This window comes from Myotis nattereri, assembly GCF_964212035.1.
Source record: "Myotis nattereri genome assembly, chromosome: 7".
In the NCBI taxonomy this organism is placed as follows: domain Eukaryota; kingdom Metazoa; phylum Chordata; class Mammalia; order Chiroptera; family Vespertilionidae; genus Myotis; species Myotis nattereri.
Genome location: NC_138082.1, coordinates 21,998,091 through 22,023,219, shown reverse-complemented (window position 1 = coordinate 22,023,219; position 25,129 = coordinate 21,998,091). Strand labels below are relative to the sequence as shown.

Sequence of the window (25,129 nt, the reverse complement as noted above, 5' to 3'; positions counted from 1 at the left end):
ATCTTTCAAGTGTTACCTCTTTACATATAGAAGTCTCTCTCATACCAGTACTAAGTACTGGCCACTACAGCCAGGAGTGAGGTTCTGTCCCAGTAAAGAGATACTTTATCAGATAAAGGGCACCACCCCTGTCTCCCAAACAGCTTTTATACATCAGCAAGACTCTCCCAAATGACTTATCCACAAAGGAACTATCAATGCTCTCTTGGCAGGTCAGTGTGTTTGTTCAGGTAGACACAGGGTAGACAGGGGTGACAAGGATCATCTGACTAAAGTGCCTAGATACCTCTATACTGACAAAATAGTTTAAAGGAAAAATTATTTTTATAAAAACAGAAGCATGTTTTTATTTCAATCCTGTTGAAGAAATGCAAGGGATGAAAAACACAGAATGAGGGGAGGGATCTTTTTATACACACGACATCAGGATCAACTACAAGGAATAATACCCATTTCCATCCCTCCCCTGCAACTCTTATATGGGGTCCAAGGACAGCTGAGAATAGATGTAAAAAGAATTAAGACACTATTGGCACAGTAATATGGCCAATGCACCGAAAGATGGAGAAACAATTTCTCAGGGAGCAAGGGCCTGAGCCTCAGCTGCTTCCCAGTGGAGGGGGATGAGAACACTTTGGCTCAGTAGGAAGATGTTTGGCAAAAATTAGTGTTACCCTAGCTGGACTCTTCAGATATAAACTATGGGCTGAAGGGAGTCAAGATGTCTATCCAGTCCATTCTTCTTCTCTGTTCCTCCAAGACCTCTTCTCTTCAGGCTTGAGATTATTGAGAGCTAGTTTGGTCCTCCTCTTCAGTTTGGAAGGCAGGGGATTAAGTGCTTATCCTACTCTTCCTACATCTAGGCCAGTCAATTACAACTTTCTTGGCTCTAAAGAGACAGAAGTCAACTAACAAGTCTGGCTCCCTTTTGTGAAAGTCGGTTTGAAAGAGCCCTTGTGTTGGCAGAACTGTCTCTGCAAAGATTTCTCTGAATTTGCCTCTTATGGACTAAACTTGTTCAGACACCTTCAATTGTGTGAGATGTGAACAGAATATACTTGGTCTCTCTCTAGAGTTGGATTAACAATCCCATCTTTCAATGGAGATGGAGATGAGAGCAAGAGCAGGTTTTGGTAGGAGGAAGGATTGGGATAAAGCAAGGCAGATTACACTGGATTGTGAGTAGAGTTACCTAAAGCTCCACAGAAGGAAGCGGGGTTCTCTAACACAATATGAACAGTGAAAAAAATTTTAGTGGCAACCCTGTAATTCCCATAGATCAAAAGGGAATGTGTAAAAAAGAAAGGACTGAATGGACTAAGATAGTGGACTCAGTCATCTATCTTAAATCTGAATAAAATGAACTCAATTTGGCTAATACTGTTTCAAGTACAATCATGAAGACAGATGGAGCTGCAGAAATTCACACTAAAACAAAGAAAGAATGGGATCAAGTAGCCTATCATCTTAATTCCAGGCATCTCCCTTTAAAAAAGTCTTTCAGGAAAGATCTTTGAGGACTTGAATAGGTGAGAACCACTGCCTCCCTCAATATAATAACCTTCCAGGACAGCCTGATGAATTAAGATGTCTAACTTTAATTGGAGGAAAATGAGATTTGATATAGTTAGCAGCTGAAGCCAAAAATGAGGTTAAGGTCCTGGTGGCATCCAGAACTGAGGGTAGAAGACTGGGAAAGGGAAGGGAAATAGGTGGTTGGGTTCCTGCTGTCCTTTGGCATTATCTCTTTCCCCTGCCTCCCATTCTTCCCAATAGTTCATGCAGCTATTGGCCTGCTGGAGGGGATGTTATGCCCAGACCAACTTTTTATTGAGCTTATGCAGCTAACAGATTGTAAACACTGCCAAATGACAAAGTTTTGCTGAATATTACAGCTTGTGTCCACAAACACACCTCTCTCTCTCTGAGATTTAAACAAACAAAAAAACAAACAAATACCAAAGTAAACAAATACTGAGAGAGGGAATGAAGGGACACATCTTGAGTCTTCCAGGAAGACAAAATGAAAAAACAAAACAAAAAACGAACACCGCATGGCTTGGTCCCAGGCGTTCCCATGCCTAGAGTTCCGCTGCTATCACCATCATCTCCTCTCCCTGCCAGTGGCTAGGTAGAGGTGGGGGAGAAGGATCTTGGGCATGCTGCAAATACAGCATTTGCTGGTGTTGACTCCCTCCTGGGGCTGTGGTGGCAGACTTCTGTCAGGAGCCCATTTTCTGGGAGTAGCAGAGGAAGCCCATGTCGTCAAAGCAGCCTGAGATGGCAGCTCATATACCTCAGCTGGAGTACCTTGCCCTTTTTCTCCAGTGCAGTTCAGCATTGAGGTTGTCTATTCCCAGTCAGCAATAAAACCTGAGCTGTTTTCTTCGAAGGTTCTCCCTCCCTTCCCAACTTGTGGGAGTAGTGGGAGGGGACAGGAGAGGATTACTGAGGGGGGAGGGGGATACCCCGGGGATCGGTGACCTGGCCTTCTTGCAGGTTCTTCACCAGCTGTGCAAGCCAGCGTTTCGTGGTGGTGTCATCTTTTAGCACCTGGGCAAAGGTTGTGTCCTTCAGTTGGTCAGGGAGGCACTGCCTGAGTGCTTCACGTGCCCTACATCAGAAACAAACAAACCAACCAGGGAGACCAACAAATAAAGCCACATTTGAGGGACAGGAAAGAGCCCCTTACTTAGACATAAATATACAGAATTCTGAACCTATGGCTTTGTCAAGTTACTTTTTAGAAGCCATTAACATTCTTTAAAGCTTATATGAGGTATAAACTTAGAGACATCTTCAGAATCTGTAGCCTGCAGATTTTCACAATGATGCCCCCATATAGAACTTCATGACAAAGGAAAATGGAATGAAATGGTATAATAGTTTACTTCAATTCAAACTGCTTTCTGATTTATTACAGTAAATATTGCCAATATGCTCATATCAGAAATATATGGGTTATAATAAATGAAACATTTCCAAAATCAGTACGCTAACAAGGAATATGGCCCGACTCATAGTATTACAATAAACTTTAATTCTAAATTAATATAAATTTGTTTCTTTCCAAAAATTGCTTCAGTTTTATAGTTAAAATCCTTAGTAAGAGATGAGCAATAAAAACAAAACTATGGTAGCAAAATTATCAGATGAACTTTTACATGCTTTATTTTTTTTTTTAAAGTTGACCAGCAGAAAGTCAAATCTGAAAACCTCAAAAAGGTTTAACTATAGCGGTGGGCAAAAGCAGGTTAAATTACCAGACATCATTACCTAAAAGATAAATCATAAGTCAGGATACAAAATAACAATAAGAAGACAAATAATACAAATAAATAACAATACAAAGAATAAACTATTTTGCATATTCACAACTGTAAACCTATTTTTGCCCACCCCTGTATAAGGCAGTTTCGTTTTAAGCAAAGTTACAGCTCTGTACAAGTAGAATTTCAAATAAATATAGTCAAACTTTGGTGAAAATAGGAACCACTAAGGAGCAGGACAAAATGGTCAAATAAATAGTTAGGGCTTGAATAACCTCAGTGGCAAGAGTTCACATTAAATCAAGTAATTCCCATTCCTAGGAACACAGAAATCACTCCATTATGTGGTTTAGCAGAATCTGAGAAAGTGGCTTTCAGCATGAATTATGGATTTATAAAGCAAAAGGTCAAATATTTCTAAAATGCATTATACCTACAATATATGATTTCTGGCTGAAAGATTTTATAAACATAGGGAGATGAAATAATTAGCTAAAGAACTTTACAGGAATCAAGGAGAGAAATGAAAATACATCACGAGCCCTCTAAGTCCTGTTCCTTTCTTAAGATCTTTGAAAATATTATCTTTTTGACCACCTAGAGTAGCAATTGAAAGCTCAAATCACAGGAGTAATGTATTCTAAGGTTCCCAGGGAACTATTTGAACTCTTTGGAATTTTAGAGTAGGGTACAGTTATAATGGAGAAATAAAATTCTGATGGATTTTAAAAATTTATCACTTCAGATTTTAAAAGGAATTAATCAAGTTCTGTCTCAGATAAACTAAATATAGTTATATCCCTTACCTGCCCTAAAGATATAGAAGCTATGCCATGAGATGAAGCAACCATTGACCAGAGTATTTCCCCGAAGTTCTATAAATTCTGTAAATGTTTACCTGGGATTATCTGAGAGTCGAAGGTAACATCTTACTACATGCTTCAGCAGACGGGCGGAAGGTTCTTTGGATAGCTGCAGGACCATCTTACCCTGTTTCTCCCCAAAATGGGGTGGGTAGGAAAAAACCCACAAAACACAAAATAATCAAAAGATGAGATATCGCAAGAATGATTATACAAGGTTCCAGGGTTATTTCTAGTTGGAATACTGAAGTTGTTCAGTATCAACTGCAAAGGGACTAAGCTGTGTGGTCAGAAGTAGTTGCAAAGAGGGTGGATAAAGGAACTCACCAAGATCATGGCAACATGGGAGAAACGCTCATATGTCTGACATATATAAGCTAAACCAGTGTCATCTAAGAGGATCTTCTGAAGGATGAATGTGGCAACCTGGAGTAAAACAAAATGAAGGAGTCCAAAACATTACTCAGATTTGTCTTCCAACAGTCTATACAATCTCCCAGAAATAACCATGAATCAGAAAATGAAGCAGAGACCCTTGCATTACATACATCTTACTTGATGAGATATACATAGTAAAAAAACAAAAACAAACAACTTTTACAATACTGAACAGTTACTATCTGTTAGAATTTTTCCTAAAGATATAAAACATGCCTTATTTTATTTTCACAATATACCTATGAGGTAGGTACCATTGTTGTTCTCATTTTACATACACAAAAAAATAGATTCTGGATAATTATCAGATTCTTAAAAAAGTCGAAACTTTCTGTTACTGAAAACCTACTATGTATCAGGTATAACTGATAATCAATAACTTGCCAGGTTTTGGTCCCAAGTGACAAAGCTATTAAGTTGCAGAACTGAGATCCAAAACTAGTTTGAATACAGAGCCTATTCTGTTTTCCATGGGACAAGATGATTTTAGAGATGCAGCTATGCCTCATCTTTTCCAAATGAAGGCTTTTCCTATTCTTAAAAGATCCTTAAAAAAATAAGATTTTTAAGCCTCCCTTCGAATACCCCCAACTTAAGCTCATTAACTCTTACATAGAATTTAAAAAAATACTAGTTTAATTCAAGTCAGTTATTATAATGATTCTCTTCTTTGCCTGCTTATCAGAATCAACTGTGGGAATTAGTTAATTTTACTGGGATACAACATTGTGGTTAGCTCATAATGGCTCCCAAAGATATCCAGGTCCTAATCAGCAAACCCTGTGAATGCTACATAATATGGCAAAAGGAACTTTATAGATGTGATTAAGGATCTTGGGGGAGGGCAGGGGAGATTACTCATCCTGGATTATCCAGGTATGTCCTAAATGTAATCACAAGTGTTTTGTTTTTTTTTGTTTGTTTGTTTTTGGTAGTTTTTTTTAAGGGAGAGGGGGAGAGAAAAAGAAACATCCATGTGAGAGCAACCCATAGATCAGCTGCCTCCTGCTTGCCCCTTACCAGGGATTGAGCCTGCAACTGGGACAATGTGTTGTGCCCTGACCAGGAATCAAACTGGCAACCTTTCAGTTCATGGGATGACACCCAACCAACTGAGCCACACTGGCCAGGGCATCACAGTGCTGTTACAAGAGGGAGGCAGAGGGAGATTCAACCACAGGGGAGAAGGCAGTGTGATAGAAGCAGAGAGAGATTTTAACATGCTACACTGCTGGCTTTGAAGATGGAGGAAGGGTGCATGAGTCAAGGCATGCAATTCTTGAAGATGGAAAAGGTAAAGAAAGGGACTCTCCCCTAAAGCTTCCAGAAAGAACGTTGCCCTGCTGACACCCTGACTTTCACTTGGTGAAACTGACTGACTATTTCTGGCTTCCAGACCTATAAGAGAATAAATTTCGTGTTATTTTAAGCCACCAAGCTTGTAGCAATTTGTTATGGCATCAATAGCAAAGTAATACAAACATATAAAATAAAAGTGTAGCCGAAACCGGTTTGGCTCAGTGGATAGAGCGTCAGCCTGCGGACTGAAAGGTCCCAGGTTCGATTCCGGTCGGGGGCATGTACCTGGGTTGCGGGCACATCCCCGGTAGGAGATGTGCAGGAGGCGGCTGATCGATGTTTCTCTCTCGTCGATGTTTCTAACTCTCTGTCTCTCTCCCTTCCTCTCTGTAAAAAATCAATAAAATATATTTAAAAAAAAATAAAAAAAAAAAATAAAAGTGTAAAGTGTACAAAGTGCACTAATCTTAAGTGCATGGGCCAGGGCTAATTACTATACCGTTTATTTTGTGACTATAATACAATTTATCCTTTATAAGTAAAACTGCTATAAACATTCTTGTACATGTGTTGATGTATATGAGAGCTCATTTCTTTTGTGTATATTCCTAAGAGTGGGACTGCTGGATCATGAAAAAGGCTTATGTTTATAGTGGATACTACCACCAAATAGCTTTCCAAAATAGTTATCCTATACACCATAAAGAAGTAGCTCAAGAGCCAACACAATGTAGAATCCATTAAGTTAAAAGCACATACTGTTTTAGAAAGTTCACTTCCAGATTCCATAATGCGTAAACACAAAGGGATAATTTCTGTTGTCAATAAAAAATTGATTACTTCCTGCTCGTCTGTTTTCACCAGAGCCCCTAAAGAAAATATGGACAAACAAAAGTATTTCAGTTGTTAGGATTTCCAATTAAAATGAACTTTGTATTGTTCATCCAAGCTAGTTGTGGAACTGAAATAACACAGAACACAAACTGTAGTTTATATGTCAGAACATCAGCTGTACCCATGGTTTTTTTTTAAAAAAAAAGGGGGAGGAAGAGAAGCACAGATTGACTGCTATCAGTCAGCTCTAAAAGATCAGGAACCAAGTTTGGTCGATCACAGAGTTTGCAACAGTGTAGCCACCTAAATCATTTTTTTAATCACTTTTGGTAGACAATCATATAATATCACCATCTATTCTTCATTTATTTTAGGTAAGAGAGAATTCTACATCAGTATTAAAGCACATTCCCAGGTAGCAGTGTCAGTCTGAATCCTACTTCACAATGCACATAAACATTACTTCCTGATTATTAATTGCCCCTCTTTCCTCAAAGAGCACAAACATTTGGATATCTAAACAAGAAACACACATACACCTAGATTCTAATCCTGGTTCTACAATAGTTTACTTAAGTTTGATAATGGTACCTTCCCTTTGTAGGCCTGTTTCTTTATCTAAAAATAATAGTTGAAACAAATGATTTCTAAAATACTATTATTCTGTTGGTCTCTAAACTAAGACCATTGACCAAGTGACTGACACAGTTCAGTGGTATTATCTCCGTTCTGTACACAGGGAAGCAGAACCCCATGAAACAACTGAGTTTTGTATACTTGGTTCACCAGCAGCATGATGTTCCTCTTTAGCTTCTACCAGTTGAAATTTCAAGCCTTTCCCCGACCCCGACTTATTTGTGGAGTTCCACTTCTTGCCTTTTGCATTTTCCATCTCAAAAAAGAAGACGAGGTTGATAGAGAGAAAATCTTACTCTCTTGCTCCTTTTTCTTGTTTCTTAAAGTGCTTGCTTAAGATATTTAATTAAAGACCTCTCTCCTTTTCTAGTATAAGAATTTAATGCTACAAATTTCCTTCTAAGCCCTGCTTCAGTTGCATTGTACAAATTTTGATATGTTTTAATTTTTATTCAGTTTCAAGTGTTTCCTAATTTCTTTTATGTATCATTTCATTTATATTCAGACTTGCCTGATGACTCTTGAACTACGCTACAGTAAAACCTTGATTTTGCAGACCTCAATTTAACGAATTTGGGATTTAATGGACAAAATTTCTGGTACGTATGTCATATGTGAAAATTAACATCCTGTTAATTTTAAAATGCTTTTAACCAAAATTTGCTTATAATTAAATTAACAGGTTACTTTTTGTTATTAGTTCACTGTTATTTTGTTGTCGTTGTTGTTAATCCTCACCAGAGGATATTTTTCCCACTGGGGAGAGGGAGAGGGAGAGAGGGAGGGGAAGGGGGAAAGAGAGGGGAAGAGAGAAAGAGAGAGAGAGAGAGAGAGAGAGAGAGAGAGAGAGAGAGAGAGAGAGAGAGAGGAACATTGATGTGAGAGAGACATTTTGACTGGTTGCTTCCCATATACACCCTGACAGGGGGTGGGGAGCAAACCTGAAACCCAGGTACGTGCTCTTGACCAAGAATCAAACCCAAGACCTTTGGGAGGGCAGGCCAATGCTGTAACTACACACTGGCCAAGGCAATTCACCATTATTTATTTCCTTTTTGTTTTTATTGATTTCAGAGAGGAAGGGAGAGGGAGAGAAAGACATAGAAACATCAATGGTGAGAGAAAATCATCGATTGGCTGCCTCCTACACGACCCTCACTGGGGATTGAGCCCACAACCTGGGCATGTGCCCTGACCGGAAACAAACAGTGACCTCCTGGTTCATAGGTTAACATTCAACCACTGATCGATACCGGCTGGGCAATTCACTGTTATTTTTGACAAATTTTAGGGAATAGGCCATATGTTAGAAAAAACACTATAGTAATTTCGCCGACATAAATAAATACTACATCTACAATTATAGTCTACATATTTAAATTTAAGAGTTACCCCATGTAAACAATGTTCAATGAATGACTAGTATGTGATCATAATACATCATGCTTGGTAATTGGTTCTTTGTTGTGTGACATGACTTTCTGCAGCAGTTTTAACTCGTGTGGATGTGTGCTAAGCCATGCTCCAGCCATGTGCATTTGTTTACTTATAGTGACTGGTGAATGCATGCATTTACTAGACTAATTCAGTATAAATTTAAAATTACCATTATACATCTAGAAATGTTTTTTGTAAAATTAAACTTCTCAAACATACTTAATTACATAAACATGTCTACATAAGTAAAAACAGGTAAACTATTTGTCAACTTTTTAACATACATTTGGAAAACCTACTTTATTATATAACAAACTTTCAGCTTTAATGGACACCACCTCACTCAAATTAGTCCGTTATACCAAGGTTTTACTGTATAAGCAAAAAATTTAGGTCCAAATGTTCACCTTCAATTGACTTGGAGAAACTGAGTTTCAGAAAAGATACGCAACCGTGAACAATTGGCTTAATGTTGTCCAAGTATTTTATTCATCCTCCACTGTTATCTTTATCTTACCATCTCATAAATATACCATCCAACATCAACAGTAAAAAAAGCACACAATAGAAATAGGATGATTTAAATCAGATTTAAAATATAAATGTTTTCTTTTGGCTGAAATCATGTTATCTTAAATCCTACATACAAATTTATATAGCAATTTATGTAGCTTTAAAGCAGAAAAGAATATATTGGGAAAAAAGTTACTAATTAGAGTGCCACCCAGAAGATGTAAAAAACAATAACATTCATCTGGAGTAAATGAAGTAATAGTTACTCCTTAAAAGCATAATAAAATGTCAGAAATATGTCTTAGAAATATCAAACTTTTAAATTATACTTCCTGATTTATGGTTTATAACCATAGGCATGTGAACACAGGTTGAACATAAAAATAACCTAATAAAACAAAATTTGAATAATCAATGTCCTTATGGTTTGATTGGTATGTAAGCAAAAACTATAAGAAGACACTAAAAACAGAAAGGGTAATTGAGAAAGAAACTTTCTTGAGTGTGTTTACATTTCCCAAACCCAAAAGTAGTTCTTTACTACCCAGGAGGCTGAGATCTGAAATAGCTATCTGAAATAGCTATATATTATAGGAGTTATATTATTTTCTTGAATAAAATGTATTTTAGATACATTTCCCAGAGTAAATGTATATGGAAGCATTAGCTCAAGCATGCAAAAATTGAACTAGGTGAAATAGAAGGTAAACTCTTCGAGTTAAAGGAGAACAGGTTAGAAGTGAGAAAGACAAACAACAAACTCAGATTCTTATTCCTAGAATTATACTTTTTATTTGTTGACTGAAGTACTTTACTCTCCCAATTCTAGCAAATGTTTCTACATATACACTGAATTTAATCCCAAATGTTGGGCCTTATTAACACCCCGAATGGTACTTGAGAAGAGCCATCATGGTCGATACTCATTAGTAAAAACATTCTAAATCTCAAAGACAGAAACAATTAGTGAACTAGAAAACAGCAGACAAAGCACTCAAGTTAAGACCACTATTATAAATCAGGTCTTCAGGCTTGCAGAACAACCCTTATGACTCACCAATAACTCCAAGACTGGTTAGCCGAAGATATTCAAAAGGACGCGTTTTGCTGACAGTATGTAAAAAGGGGTACAAAAAAAGTGGAATGTGTGCTGCAAGAAATGCTGACCTGGAAGAAATAATCATAAGGAGCCCAGAATTAATTTCTAAGGATTCTAAACATTCAAATTTCCAGATGGTTAATTCTGTAAGGTCTTTAACATTGACTGACCGAGATATCTTTAGGAAAGACTGTTATTAGACCAGTGGTTCTCAGTGGGGTGATTTTGCACCCCCAGGGACATGTGGCAACATCTGAAGATATTTTTGGTTGTCACAACTGAGGTAGTGCTGTTGGCATCCAGTAGACAGAGGCCAGGGATGCTGCTGAACATCCTACAATACACAGGACAGCCCTCTCCCCTCCCCATCCCCTCTCCTCCCACCACAGACACTTATCCAGTTCAAAACATCAATGGTGTCAAGATTTAAAAACCCCAGTCTAGGCCAATGGTTAAGAGAATACATGATTTTCCCTCGTATCAGTACCAAGTACTTAAGAAATATCTAACTGCAGATTTTAAAATACTAGACCATAAAATGCAATCAAGTGCCCAAGAGATTCTCCTAGATGCCTTCTCTCACCTAAGTTATGGCTGAATAACAATATTCACAGGTATAGTCAGACAAAACCTTATAAACGAAGACAACAAAGCAGCCATTTCAGGTTTATTTGCTATGCTTAAACGCATACTCTTCTCTTTTTATTAGAGAAATTCCAGATACACTAAATATTCTAAAAACATTTTAATTTGCAGCTTTTGTCAGGCAACTAATACGGAATCAATCTATTACTGTACAGTATTTATAGTTAAACCTTGTAGGAGAGCTAACACACAAAACTTTAAAAAATTTATTATAATTTATTTTTATTGATTTCAGACAGGGAGAGGGAGATAGAAACATCAATGGTGAGAGAAAATCATCAATTGGCTGCCTCCTGCATGCCCCCTACTGGGGATTGAGCCCGCAACCCAGGCATGTGCCCTGACCGGGAATCGAACCAGTGACTTATTGATGCATGGCTTGACCCTCAATAGCTGAGCCACACCAGCCAGGCTAGCGTTTTAGCTTTAAAAGATGAAGAATTATGGAGATGGATGGTAGTGATGGTTGAACATTATAAGTATATTTAATATTAATGAACTATACACTTAAAAGTGGTTAAAATGGTAAATTTTATGTATATTTTACCACACTAAAAAGAGGTTAAAAAAAGTTAATTATAAAAGAACATGTTAAGTAATACTATAACTGTCATCACACTAAAATTTAGTGAATAAGATACCAGAAATTCTTCAGGATAAAATTAAAAAGTGAATGTGGATCCTGAATATCCATGCCCACGTACATGCACCCTACTGCATGCCCCTCCTTGTCATCATTCAGAAAAAGTTAAAGATCACATTCAGTACAAACCTTCCCAAATAGACTCATTCAAAGCATTTACCTGGTTTCTGGGTGTGATGCCACACACTGCAGTAATGCCAGAGCATTGCAAACTCTGTTAGATTGGTGTGCTGTTAAGGTGGGTGGGTTGATAGACGGATAAATATTTACGATTTCCTAAAAAATGGAAACCACCAGATGAACAAAGTATAACTTGTTATAAAATTAATTCCCATGATATTAAAGCAAAGAACTTAAATATGCTCCTATCCTTTCATCAGAAATATACTTGACTGAGACTACCTGATATTTCTACATGTCTCTAGGAAGACAGCTATGGAGGCAGCTGTGGTCACTGACACTTTCTTTATATCCTGCATCTGTTGAAGCTTTCACTTGTGTGAAATTCTTACATTTATAATCCCTTTTTTGTCAACACCCTGCTTTAAGTTACAGTGATGAGGAACCTGGCCAGAAAATGTTAGTAAATCAACCACAGTGACCCATAAAGGAGCTTGAGTTTGGCCAGATAGCAACTGCAAAAAGAGGAAGATAAGAACATGGGTATATGCAGTGAATATATGTACTCTCCCTCAAAAGATGATGATTTGTTGAATACAATTTCATTTATTTTAATTGTAAAACTTTTACATAAAAAATATTCCAATAAGAAAGATTAGATTCTTGGCTACATGCAATAGGGACAGAATGTGAACTGACTTAACAGATCTGAAAAATTAACATAAATATTAGGTATTTCATACAGTACTTTAAAGGATGATCATTCCTAGACTATAGCATATCAATTTATTCCCTACCAATGACCATTTTGGTCAGAAACAAATTTCAGTTATTTAATCTTTAATGTACAATTGTTCCCACCTTTAATCTTACAACTGTCATATCTTTAACATTTTCTTTCCCCAGTATATACCTTGCAGTCTTTACACCTGACTTTCCACCTTCTCGCCACTGTCATGTAGAACTGTCCTGTAGTATTCCTAAAGCTGTGTTTCTCAAAGTGTAGTTGTTAGACCACCTGCATCAGAATCACCTGAGAGCAGGGGAGGTGCTTATTAAAAATACAGATTTTAATCTCAGACTAAATAAACCAAATATCTTGGGTAGGATCCAAAAATCTGCATTTTAACAAGCACCTTAAACTTTTCTACAAGATTCTTGCAAATGCCCACATTTAGAGACTCACCCTACTAATGTCTTCAAAATCATTTGGGCAAAGGGAGAGTTACAAGTGTAATAAACAGGGCTGAACTACAGCTCATGTATATATATACTCACCTGTAAAAGTGCTGCAATAGTACCAAACGAATGCCACAGCATGGGTGCAAGGTCAGGAACAGATTCTCGCTTCTTACTTAGCTCCAGCAAAGCATTTTCCCTTGTCTCAGGACTGGACAGCTCATTGATCCACTGATAGATTTTTTCTCTATCTACTTGAGCCAGTGCAGTAGGCACAGGCTTCAAGTGAAAACAAGAAAGTAAACAAGTGCGTTTCATTAGAATCAAACGAAATCTTACTCTGCAGTAGTGCTTTAGAGTGAATATACTTTTCATAAATATCCGGAGAGCTTTTCTAAATATACACACTTGATATAAACTAATTGAATTTATAAAATCTAAATTGCACATACACTTTAATAATTCCATGTTTAGGAATTTATCCCATAGATATACTTGGGCTGTACTGAAGACATACCAAGATATTTACTGTTGCACTGTTTTAAAAGCAGAAAACTTAAAATAACAAATATCTATCCTTAAGGAACTGGTTTAAAATGTATGGGTACATTTTTATACAGAACTAGAGGCCCGATGCATGAAATTCATGCAAGGAGTGGCTCTTGCAGCCCTGGCTTCGTCCAGAAGGTCGTCTGGAAGGACATCCTGAAGTTCGTTCAGCTGTCCGGTCTAATTAGCATATTATGTTTTCATTATTATAGATACTATGCAGTCTTTTAAAAAAGAGACACTGTACCTCTGTATCTGTTGATACTAAATAAAAAGCCAAAAACAACAAAAAAGAGTGCAGAATGGCATATATGCTTCCATTAACATACACATATATTCTTACATATTTACATGTAACATTTCTAAAAGAACACATAAGAAATTGTTAACAGTAGTTACCTCTAACTTTGGAATCCATATGGGAGACTTACTTTTCATTGTATACAATAAAACCTTTTACATAGTTTAAACTTTTTTTTATCATGTACCTATAATAGTTTTTTGTTTTTATTGTTTTTTGTTTTTTTTGAGAAAGAGGAAAGGAGAGGGATAGAGATAGAAATACTGATGAGAGATAAACATCATTGATTGGCTGCCTCCTGAACGCCCTCTATGGGGATTTGAGCCCACAACCTGAGCATGTGCCCTGACCTGTTGGTTCCTGGGTCGACGCTCAACCACTGAGCACACTGGCCTGGCTATAAGTTTTTGAAAGAAAAAAGTTACACCCATGCCATCTATTGCTGTTCTTCTCTAATAATTCCAGCATCCCTTTCTCTTTTTTTTTTAAATTTTATTTTATCAGCATCCCCTTCTGTGAAGAAGAAAACGGATGTAATTTAGAAAAGCTCTTCCTTCTAATGATTCTCCCCTTTGAGAATCATGATAGATACTCATGTAGGAATTATATAAAGACTTAATAGAACATGCTTTCATTATTGTGCTAAAGAACCACAATATTCCCCTCAAATTGAGGATATCTGTAATTCTTCACACTTGTCAAATAGCCTTATGACCTAGTTAAGTCTCTTAATTGCTCTTATCTGGAAAATAAGATGGTAGACTAGAAAAATGATTACTGTTGCTGTTTTTTTTTATATATATATATATTTTATTGATTTTTCACAGAGAGGAAAGGAGAGGGATAGAGAGTTAGAAATATCGATGAGAGAGAAACATCGATCAGCTGCCTCCTGCACACCTACTGGGGATGTGTCCGCGACCAAGGTACATGCCCTTGGCCGGAATCGAACCTGGGACCTTTCAGTCCGCAGGCCGACCCTCTATCCACTGAGCCAAACCGGTTAGGGGAACTGTTGCTGTTTTGAAAGTCCTATCAAATTTATGTTGATTTCTGTCCCTATGTCCAATATTTTCTCATTTAATTCCTCCCAAACCATGACAAAGAAAAAGTTGGGTAGCTAGAAAGAAGGGCTCTGCACTTGCAGATGAGATCATTATGCTCAAAGGAATAAACCTGCTCAATTTACCCAAGTATGAAGGTGCATATTCCAATGCTTTCTTGAATGGTATTACATGGCTTCTCATAGTATTTACTAGTACATGTTCCCACTGTACCTTAATGTGATAGAATGTTGATTTACCCATCACACAGATGGAAAGATGAGGAACAAAAAGGACAACTGTTTTTGTTGAAGAATAGACTGAAGTCTCAGATGAACTTTGAGGCGTATTCACTTTACTCTACCCAAGCTAAACAATCGCCTTCTATAAATGGAAGCTTGATTGTAAGTTTTTAGCTTAATGTTTATCATTTCACTTGCTTGACAGAATGTACCACAAGGTGTTCTGCTAAATGAAATGAAATACCATGCAGCTTAAGTCTTCCTTAAATGCCTTAGAGCAGTGATTTTCAACCTTTTTCATCTCATTGCACACATAAGTAATTACTAAAATTCTGTGGCACACCAAAAAATATATGTATTTGTTGATCTGACAAAAAAAAAAGGTATAATTTTGATTCATTCACACCTGACGACTATTGTTGTGTTGGCTGTTGTCATTTTTTAAACTTAACAATCTAAGGGAAAAGAGGTTAGTGCCCTTGACTAAATAGTGAGGTATTGCATGTTTTAAAATTTCTTGCGGCATACCAGGTGAAAATTGTTGCCTTAGAGTAATCTGTTAAACGCTGTTTTTTGACTCCCAGCAGTGATACTCCTCAAGGAAACAAAGGCTCCTAAAGTAACAATATGATGTAGAAAGAATAGGGTAGTTTCTCCCCTCTCTACAGCAAAAACAGAATTGTCCAAGCGCTTGTCCTTTCTATTCTACTATAGACAGGCCCTCAACTTAAAAAGTTATTTTTGGAAATGCAATTCCCATCAGAAGATAAGATATGCTTAGAGTATTACATCACCTTAAAAGCTCAGTGGAAACAAGGGCTAAAATTTTAGCTTTGGGTTTCCTGCCCAGTCTCTTGAATGACCCATAATCCAGTAATTCAAGGGGGCTTCACAGATGCTGCTCTAGCAATATAGTATCTACCCTGATTAGTCATTGCTCATTCTGGTCAACTCTCCCCAAAGTCCTGTCACCCAGACACTACCGTCAATAAACTCCATTACCCCAACTAAACCCAGCCTGTGACTTATACCCAGCACCCCTGTACCCCAATCCACCCTGGGGCACCCTAGGTGAACAACACCAGTCAGCATATTATGGCTTCTGAACACCATGCCCTATCTCCACATATTAATTTATATTTCCAGAGCTGACTTGACTCCAATTAGATGAATGGTGCTGGCACTCTGGGAGGCCAATGCCTTGTGTCTGTCTGCTTGGGTCCCTAGGGCTATGACCACCCACTACCAGCAAAACTCCAACTTTTGAGACTATTCGTGGGTACCTGCAGCCTCCCTGAGAATTTGGTTCTAAGAGAGCTAGGGATGTCAGGTTGGGATCTCAGACATTAATTTGGAGCTGTGGATTCTGTAGACCATTCTAGCAATGGGAAGGCAGTGAAGGCAGTTTGATACCAGGAAATATCTGGTGCAGGGTCCCTCCTTTTCATCATGCCTATTGAATTCTGCCTCCAGCTTAATTGGAGGCATTAGTTTAAATCCCACAACCTATTTGTTATGGGATGAATATAATCATTTCTTAAAATATAAAGGGAGCTAACATATACAGTACTTACTCTGACAGGCACTGTCCTAAATAAATATGTATCATCACCACCTGCATTTTACAGATGAGAAATCTGAGGAGCACTGACTTAAAAGTTAAGTGACAAGCCAGGATTTGAATCCAAGTGGTCTGGCAACAGACTCTTAATTGCTTTGCTAATGCTGCTTCTCACCTGCCTGAAAGATTAGGTCTGATCTAAAGACGACTTTCTAAAAAACTATTTCCTGTGTCTATTTCCTAGACAATAGAGATAGGGAATATATAAAAATCTCAAACTAAAATTAAAAAGTTATTGCTATTAGTTCAGTAGAATCTGAAAACAATCAGAACCATGAACAGTGTCACTTATGTTAAGAGAAATTCTCTACTTGTTGAGATTACAAGGCACTTAATAACCATCATTTTAATGGCAGTCAGTGAAATCATTTGATATAGACCGTCAACCCTCGGACTGAAGGGTCCTGAGTTCATCGTACTTCAGTTGCAGACTCAATCCCTGGCCCCGGTCCAGGGGTGTGCAGGAGGCAACCATCAATGTTTCTCTCTCTGTCTCTTCCTCCTCCCCTCCACTCTCTCTAAAAATCAATGGAAAAATATCTTTGGGTGTGGATTAACAAAATAAAAAATAAAGAGTAGCATTATAACAGGTACGATGTGATACCTCATTGTGGGTTTGATTTGCATTTCCCTAATATTAATGATTTTGAACATCTTTTCATGTGTCTGTTGGCCCTCTGTATGGCTTCCTTGAACAATGTCTATTCAGTTCATCTACCTATTTTTATTTATTTATGAGGATATTTTTCCATCGATTTTCAGAGAGAGTAGAAGGGAGAGGGAGAGAGAGACACATCGATTGGTTGCCTCATGCACGCACCCAGACCAGGGATGGGAACCTGCAACCAAGGTAAGTGCTCTTAACCTGAAATGAACCCAGGGCCCTTCAGTCCATGGGCTGACACTTTATCCTCTGAGCCAAAATGCCTAGGGCCATCTACCCAATTTTTAAATCAGTTGTTTCTGTTGTTGAGTTCTTTATGTATTTTGGATATTAACCCCTTATCATAAATATCATTTGCAAATAATATCTTCTCCCATTCAGTTGGTTGCCTTTTTGTTCTGTTCATGGTTCCTTTGCTGTGCAGAGGCTTTTTAGTTTTTTGTTTTGCTTCCCTTGCCTTTCCAGTCAAATTCACAAAAACCGATGTCCAAAAGCTTAATGCCTATGTTTTCTTCTATGTATTTTATTGTTTCAGATCTTACATTTAAATCTTTAATCCACTTTGAGTTAATTTTTTGAATGGTGTAAAATAATGATCTAGTTTCATTCTTTGATCTTGATAGTAAAACCCAAAATGTATCTTACTCTCTTTCTGAATCCCAAAGATCATTTAGGCATACCTCTTACAAAATTTTTAAAATCTGAAAATTGATGTCTTCTTAAAAGGGAGTGGGAAGTGAAAGAGGGGGATGAGGGAAGAGAGGGAATTGTATTGTACTTTTTTAAAAACATAGTTTCACTTAGTAATCACAACAATGTGGTTATTATCCTCGTTTTACAACTATGAGTAAATGATGGTGGGCAGATTTCCTCCTCTTCCCATTCTCTATTTAAAGATCACCTCTAAAGATTCCTAATTCCATTGATACAATCTTTTAATTTATAAGTTACTAATTATATTTCTGAGGCTGTGGGTGATATGGAATTCAGCCTAGTAGCACACACTGTCCAGCAGCAGATAAGCAAAATAATCTATGACTTACCTAACTTAAACACATTAACAATGATAGGACACTACCACAAACACAGAGATGAACATTTCTTGAATCCACAGGAATCTATGGATCTTTACCTTAGAAAAAAACATAACTGCAAATTGTTTTGCACATAATTTGATTTTCACAAAATTTACACATAATTTCAGAGAACTCATGGATAGCACCCCAACCCATCCATTAACCCAGGATTAAGAACCTGTTTATCAAGTTAAAGAATAGACTTTAGTCCATCATATATCTAAGCTGACTAGCTTTACTCAGAGCACCATGGGATGGGTTGGTTGTCCATTAGTGCCTTCTGATTTTTGCAGAGTCAAACAATTAAAAAAAAAAAAAAGAAGAAGAATAGAAAAGACCTTGATTTGCAAGTAACTACACAAGTACAAAACTGGAATGCACACTGGACTAGAAGCCAGAACTGTCTTCAAAATACTTTTTTGCCGCCGAAACCGGTTTGGCTCAGTGGATAGAGCGTCGGCCTGCGGACTGAGAGGTCCCAGGTTCGATTCCGGTCAAGGGCATGTACCTGGGTTGTGGGCACATCCCCAGTGGGAGATGTGCAGGAGGCAGCTGATCGATGTTTCTCTCTCATCGATGTTTCTAGCTCTCTATCTCTCTCCCTTCCTCTCTGTAAAAATCAATAAAATATATTAAAAAAAAATACTTTTTTGCCATTTCTAGAATTGTGTCCTTTACTTTTCCAAGCTTCAGTTTTATCATTGGTAAAATGAGGAAACCATATTCAACTAGAGGCCTGGTGCACTGGGTGGAGTGGGAGGCCCTCGGGGATGTCCGACTGACGGACATCCTTAGTGCTGCCATGGAGTGGGGAGAGGCTCTCACCACCACCGTTGCACTCACCAGCCGTGAGCCTGGCTTCTGGTTGAGCTGCGCTCCCGCTGTGGGAGCACACTGACTACCAGGAGGCAGCTCCTGCACTGAGTGTCTGCCCCCTGGTGGTCAGTGAGCATCATAGCAACCACTCATTCTGCAGTTCGGTTGATTTGCAAATTAGCCTTTTATTACATAGGATTATTCCCAAAGTCTCAGTCAGTTATAAAATCTTAGAAATTATTTAGTTTAGTTATAAGTGAGAACCTAATCTAAGTGGCCCTTTAAAAATAATAATTTTTAAGTTATAATTTGCACACAATAAAACGTTTCAGTATTTGAGAAATCTATACACCAGTGTAACCATCACCACAATCAAGACATAGACCACTTCTGCCGAAACCGGTTTGGCTCAGTGGATAGAGCGTCGGCCTGCGGACTGAGAGGTCCCAGGCTCGATTCCGGTCAAGGGCATGTACCTGGGTTGCGGGCATATCCCCAGTAGGAGATGTGCAGGAGGCAGCTGATCGATGATTCTCTCTCATCGATGTTTCTAACTCTCTATCTCTCTCCCTTCCTCTCTGTAAAAAATCAATAAAATATATTTATAAAAAAAAAAAAAAAAAGACATGGACCACTTCAATTACCACCCCTCAAAGTTTTCTAGTACTCCTTTTAATAAACCCCACCACATTCAGCCCTAGGTAACCAGAAAGCAGAAAGATATGCTTTCTGTTGCTATATATTAGGCCTGCCTTTTCTAGAAACTATTTATAGGAGGTAAATTTATTGAACATACTATGTGCCAGCCAGTCACTGTGGATCACCTCCCTTTATTCTCAAAATTCTAACAGGAAACGGTTTCAGGGAGGTTTAACATATTCAAAATTGCAAAGTGAGTGTATGGCAGAATTAGTCTACTTCTCTCAAAAATCAGTGAACCCTAACTGGTTTATAGAACTGCAATCACAAATATCCTTCCAAATTGAAGAAATAGTTTCTTAAGAACACAATATAGAACTTTAATGTTCTATTATGTAAATACAGCTCACTAACAGTTGGATTTGGCTAAATAGTAAGTTCAATTACATATCTAGAAACAAAGTCAGGAGAGTCTGATTTGGACTGTTATCTTCCTCAACAATGTCTGCTAAGATTAGAAACAGAATCTATTGGATATAACTGTGTCTTTAGTTATATACTCATTTAATGTCCGTGGTTCTTTCCTTTTAATATATGTGTGAAAAATATTTGTATTGTCAACATGTACAAGGGAATCACTCTCCTCTTTTCTGTTTAACGATTTGTATAAGGAAAAAGTATTTCAAATAATTTTCTTTCTTTCAACAAAGCTTAACACAGGCAAGAGATTCACCAAAGTGAGTCACCAATGGTTAACGCCAAGTGTCACAAACACAGGTTATTGACAGTTGATTCTCTATCTATGGAAATCTTAACACCTAATATGAAAAGGAAAAACATATCTAGAACCTAAATCAAAAGACTCTCATTTACCCATAAATAAAAATATGATTTAGCCCCTATGATTAAAATTAAAAATTGACATTGATGGCTTTCTTAAACAGAAAATAGACAAACCTATCAATACAATTTTATGTTTAAAGGCCAAAATAACTGCTGGTTTTCCTACCAATGAATATGTAACAGAATGGAATTGGACTGAAACAGGTATTTTCCCAATTCTGGAGATGACTCAACATGTGGTTTTTGATGTCTACATAATGACATTCAAAAAACCTACACTTCTTAAATAATGCCAAGGGGAAATAATGAATTAGCTTAATTATCCTATCTTTATAAAATAAGGGCCAGAATGTTCTTTAAAATACCTTTTTAAAAATGGAAGTGAATAAGCAGAGAAATTAGGCAATCTGCTTAAATTTCAACAGGAGACATGGGAGGGAGGAGATAGTGTTTGAATTAGATCCTTCAGAGTGCACAATGTTCTTTTTATCTGACAAAGGGGAGAGTGTCTGGGAGTCTAGCACAGCTTCAACAAAAAGATATAAAGTAACTAATGATGTTGCCGCTTAGGTGGAAAGTGATGGAAAAAAAGGGTTTATGGATGTTAGAATTGCCAATGGATATCAGTGAGAAAAATTTTAAAAAATGCATACCCAATGCATCTCCTAAAGGCTTACCTTTGGCTGTTTTAAATCACTAGCATAACATTCATTACAGAAGACCCACAGTATGTGAAGTTTGTAGTTCTACTATTCTAAAGCAACCTGTGAGGTCCATAACAAAGTGATTTGTTACTCTGTGGAGGCAGGAATTGAGTCCCAAGGTTGAATCTGGGAGCGAGTCATTTCACCAGTGAGTGAACCTAGCCAACCACTGAGCACTTTGTTATTCTTATTTAATCTTTAGGTAATCCTGTGTGGTATGTGTGTCCTTATTTAATAGACTAGAGGCCTGGTGCACGAAATCTACGCACAGGTAGGGTCCTTAGGCCTGGCCGGAGAACAGGGCTGATCTGCAGGGCGACCGGGGGTCCCCACTGGCACCTGCCTTGGCTGGCCTGGGGCCTGCGGGCTGGGGGCAGCTCCCGCGTTGAGCATCTGCCCCCGGTGGTCAGTGCACATCATAGCAACCAGTCGTTCAGCCATTCGGTCAATTTTCATATTAGGCTTTTATATATAGGATGTGAGACAGAAATTACTTTCTATGGTGGCAATAATGAAGATGTTAGGATGTATTTTGTAAAGAATGACAAGTCTAGCCCTAGCTGGTTTGGCTCAGTGAATAAAGCATTGGCCTAAGGACTGAAGAGTTCCAGGTTTGATTACAACCAAGGGCACATGCCTGGGTTGTGGGCTCGATCTCCTGTAGGGGGCATGCAGGAAGCAGTCGATCAATGATTCTCTCTCATCATTGATGTTTCTCTCTCTCTCTGAAATCAATAACAATATATTAAAAAAAAGATAAGGTTCCAATTTCATTCTTTTAAAAAAAAAAATACAGTGACAAATCTACTACACCATACATTTTTAGCGTAATAAAATACCACTCAAGAGTGAAAATTTAAGATACTTCCAAAATTATCTCAAATTCTCTCTTTTGTGAATGACATTCTGCATTCATGTGACTACATTCTCCTTTGATAGTAATGTCTCCCCAACTGAGTGATGATTTACCTGTTACATTAAAAAGAGATAAAGGTTAACACAAATGCAAATTTTCATCATTAGGCACAAAGCATTTTCTCAAGTGGCTTTAGATTATTGCAAGCACTATTGCATGTACTACAGTAGCTAGTGACAAACACCATTACTGTTCCTTTACCCAGAGCAAAATAATCAGAATAACAAGCAGCTTGTCTAATGGAAGGCATAGAGAATTGGGAAAGAGGCCACTCAACTTTTCTATGCTTCCACCTCCTGACTAACCAAATATTCTAGTGAATGAGTGGTACAAAGGAACTTGTCAGCACTTTTGTGTGGTCTAACAGCATAACAAGTGAAACTGTACCTAAAAGTTCAAATTTTAAAAAAATGCAAGGTATTGTAAATTTAATTGGAAAACCATTAATTCAGTACTTATTTTAAGTAATGAAATACAGCTTTAATGGCTGTTCAAAAGAAGCATTAGGGAGCAAATAAAAATAAAAGTGAATAGGTATAGAGTTTGGGGAGGGACAGGGAAAAGAGCAGCTTGGTATCAAAGTGTGGAGAAGACACAATCAGATTTTGAGAGATGGACAGACAAGCCAACCTTATCAGAATCCCTTATTTAACTTGCCCCTCCCCTACCAGCAGCAACCTCATCTTGACTTGCTTCTTCTAAATTATACATGCAATTTGGAAGAAGAAAAAAATTGGGAAACTGCAAATACCAATTGAGACATATAAAAGGTACCTCTCCACTTTGAATAGTTACACTTAGACACATGGTGTCTGGAGGCAGAGATGCCACTGGCTCTGGAAATGACAGTTTTCTACAGCCCAATCACACTTAAGCTCACTTTTTATATTTAAAGTTAAGGTGATTTTTTTAGTTCTCTATTTGGTACTTGTCATTTTGCCGAATAATGCAGTTTCCATATGTTACCCTCTCCTAAATCACTTCACCTTGGTGAAACCGAAAAAGTGGGATGGGCATTTAGAAGAGCGTGCTCAGATCATATGGCCCTGTGTTCCCATCCTGGCTAAGCGCTCTCAGCAGCCACCTCCCTCATTCAGGAAAGTATCTGAGCCCTTACTTTATGCCAGGAACAAGGGTAACCATGTACACAGGGCCCACCCTACACCTGTCTCTGTCCTCAAGAGGGAGACCGACAAAACAAGGGAATGAATACAAAAATTACAAAGTGGAATCCATGCTGTAAAGGTCCTTTAATAAAGTCGAGGGTTACAGAACTACTTTAAAAAGAATGGTAAGGGAAGGCCAGTTCTAGGGAGGTTTAGGCAGAGACCGGAGGGAAGAGGAGCCGCGTTAGCCCACATGGGGTGTGTGTGTACATAAGGGATGGGAGCAGGACGAGCGTTCCAAGAACAGAGATCAGAAAGCGCCCCTTCGATGGAAAAGCGCACTGGGAGGGAGAGTAGAAGGGATGCAACGGCGGCCAGTGGAGCCTACCGAGCAAGTGACATAAACGAGACTGCAAACGTGGTTGTAAAGACAAGGGAGGGCTTTGTATGTCACGGCAAGGAGTCTGGATTTTATCTTACTGCAATCGGAAGCCAAAGGATTACTTCAGACAGGGGAACTGCAGGCCCCGTTTTTGTCAAAAAACTGCACTGATAAAATGAGATGTGTGGGAAAAGGTTCTAAGCGCAGGGAACCGTAAGTCACACATGAGCCCGGGTCTGAGCGTTGCTTCGGTAAAGCACGTTGTTTGGGTCAGAAGCCCTTTCTTTCCCGCTGCGTTGTGCCTCGGCAGGGAGTCCCGAGGCCCCGGGCCCTGTCAGGTTGCTCACGGAATTCTCCTCATCCCCACCGGCGCCCAGCGCGCAAACGGCACCCCAAACTGTCGGTCAGCGCAATGAATGGCCGGTCCCGGCCGCGAGACCGGCGCTGCGGGCGCGGGACCAGGCCCCGAGGCCGGAGAAGAACGCGAAACGCCACGCAAGAGGCCACGAGAGCCGGCCGCCGAGCAAAGTGAGGGCGGGCTCCCCCACGGCCAAGGCGCGGCGAGGAGGGGGGCCGGGGCCTCGGGGGGAGAGGGCAGTAGGAGCTGGACTCCGGGCTCGACACAGGGACCTAGGAGGAGGCCGAAACGCAGGGCTAGAGAGAGAGAGGGGTTCTGGGCCTAGGCCGGGCGGCCCAGTCACTTACCGCAGCCGTCGCCAGACTGTGCATGTTGGGAGTGGCAGCCGCTCTACGCCCACCGCCGAACGCTCCCGACCCACGTCCCCACTTCAGCACTGAAGCCGCCAAAGATGATGAACCGCCGCGGCAGCCATCCGCTTTTGGCTCGCTCCGCCCCTTCGCAGCCCTATGACCTTTCACCCCTGACCCCTTCTGAACAACTTGTTCCCACCTCCTAACTCTCAGCAAAGTATGTCCTTTGCCTCTCAAGATTCAGGACCTTAAGGACATCTGCCACCTACTTGTCCCCGCATCCCCTGGGAGGTACCCCGAGAGAGGGGCGTGAACTCCCACCCTATTCCGGAGGCCAGTGAAGGGCGGGAAAAAGTCCCGGGAGGACAAGTAGTGCGCATGCCCCACCAGGCCGACTAAGACGAAACGAGGGGAAGTCGAAAGTGAGTGAAGTGAAAATGCGCATGCGTGCTACTATGGGGCGGAGCTACCTCCGCGGACTCCGCTCGGTGCTGGGGCGGAACGAGGGCGTGGAGGGGCGGTGTTTTCAGGCTTGCGCGCA

The 25,129-nt window shown here is 39.2% G+C and overlaps 1 protein-coding gene across 2 annotated transcripts; it reads right to left on the bottom strand.

The window, feature by feature from the left end:
• Positions 1–326: 326 nt before the first annotated feature.
• CNOT9 (CCR4-NOT transcription complex subunit 9) lies at positions 327–24,874 on the bottom strand. Of its 2 annotated transcripts, none has more exons than XM_081095423.1 (8): positions 24,583–24,874; positions 13,075–13,254; positions 11,837–11,952; positions 10,347–10,456; positions 6,629–6,738; positions 4,460–4,558; positions 4,168–4,259; positions 327–2,614 (listed from the first exon to the last, which is right to left on the bottom strand). In XM_081095423.1, the coding sequence occupies exons 1-8, from the start codon at positions 24,604–24,606 to the stop codon at positions 2,446–2,448; spliced, it is 900 nt and encodes a 299-aa protein (XP_080951549.1). In that variant the 5' UTR covers positions 24,607–24,874; the 3' UTR covers positions 327–2,445. The 2 variants fall into 2 exon arrangements, with proteins under 2 accessions (XP_080951549.1, XP_080951550.1); XM_081095424.1 differs by lacking the exon at positions 327–2,614 and adding an exon at positions 2,867–3,276 and having other exon boundaries at positions 24,583–24,736.
• Positions 24,875–25,129: the final 255 nt, after the last annotated feature.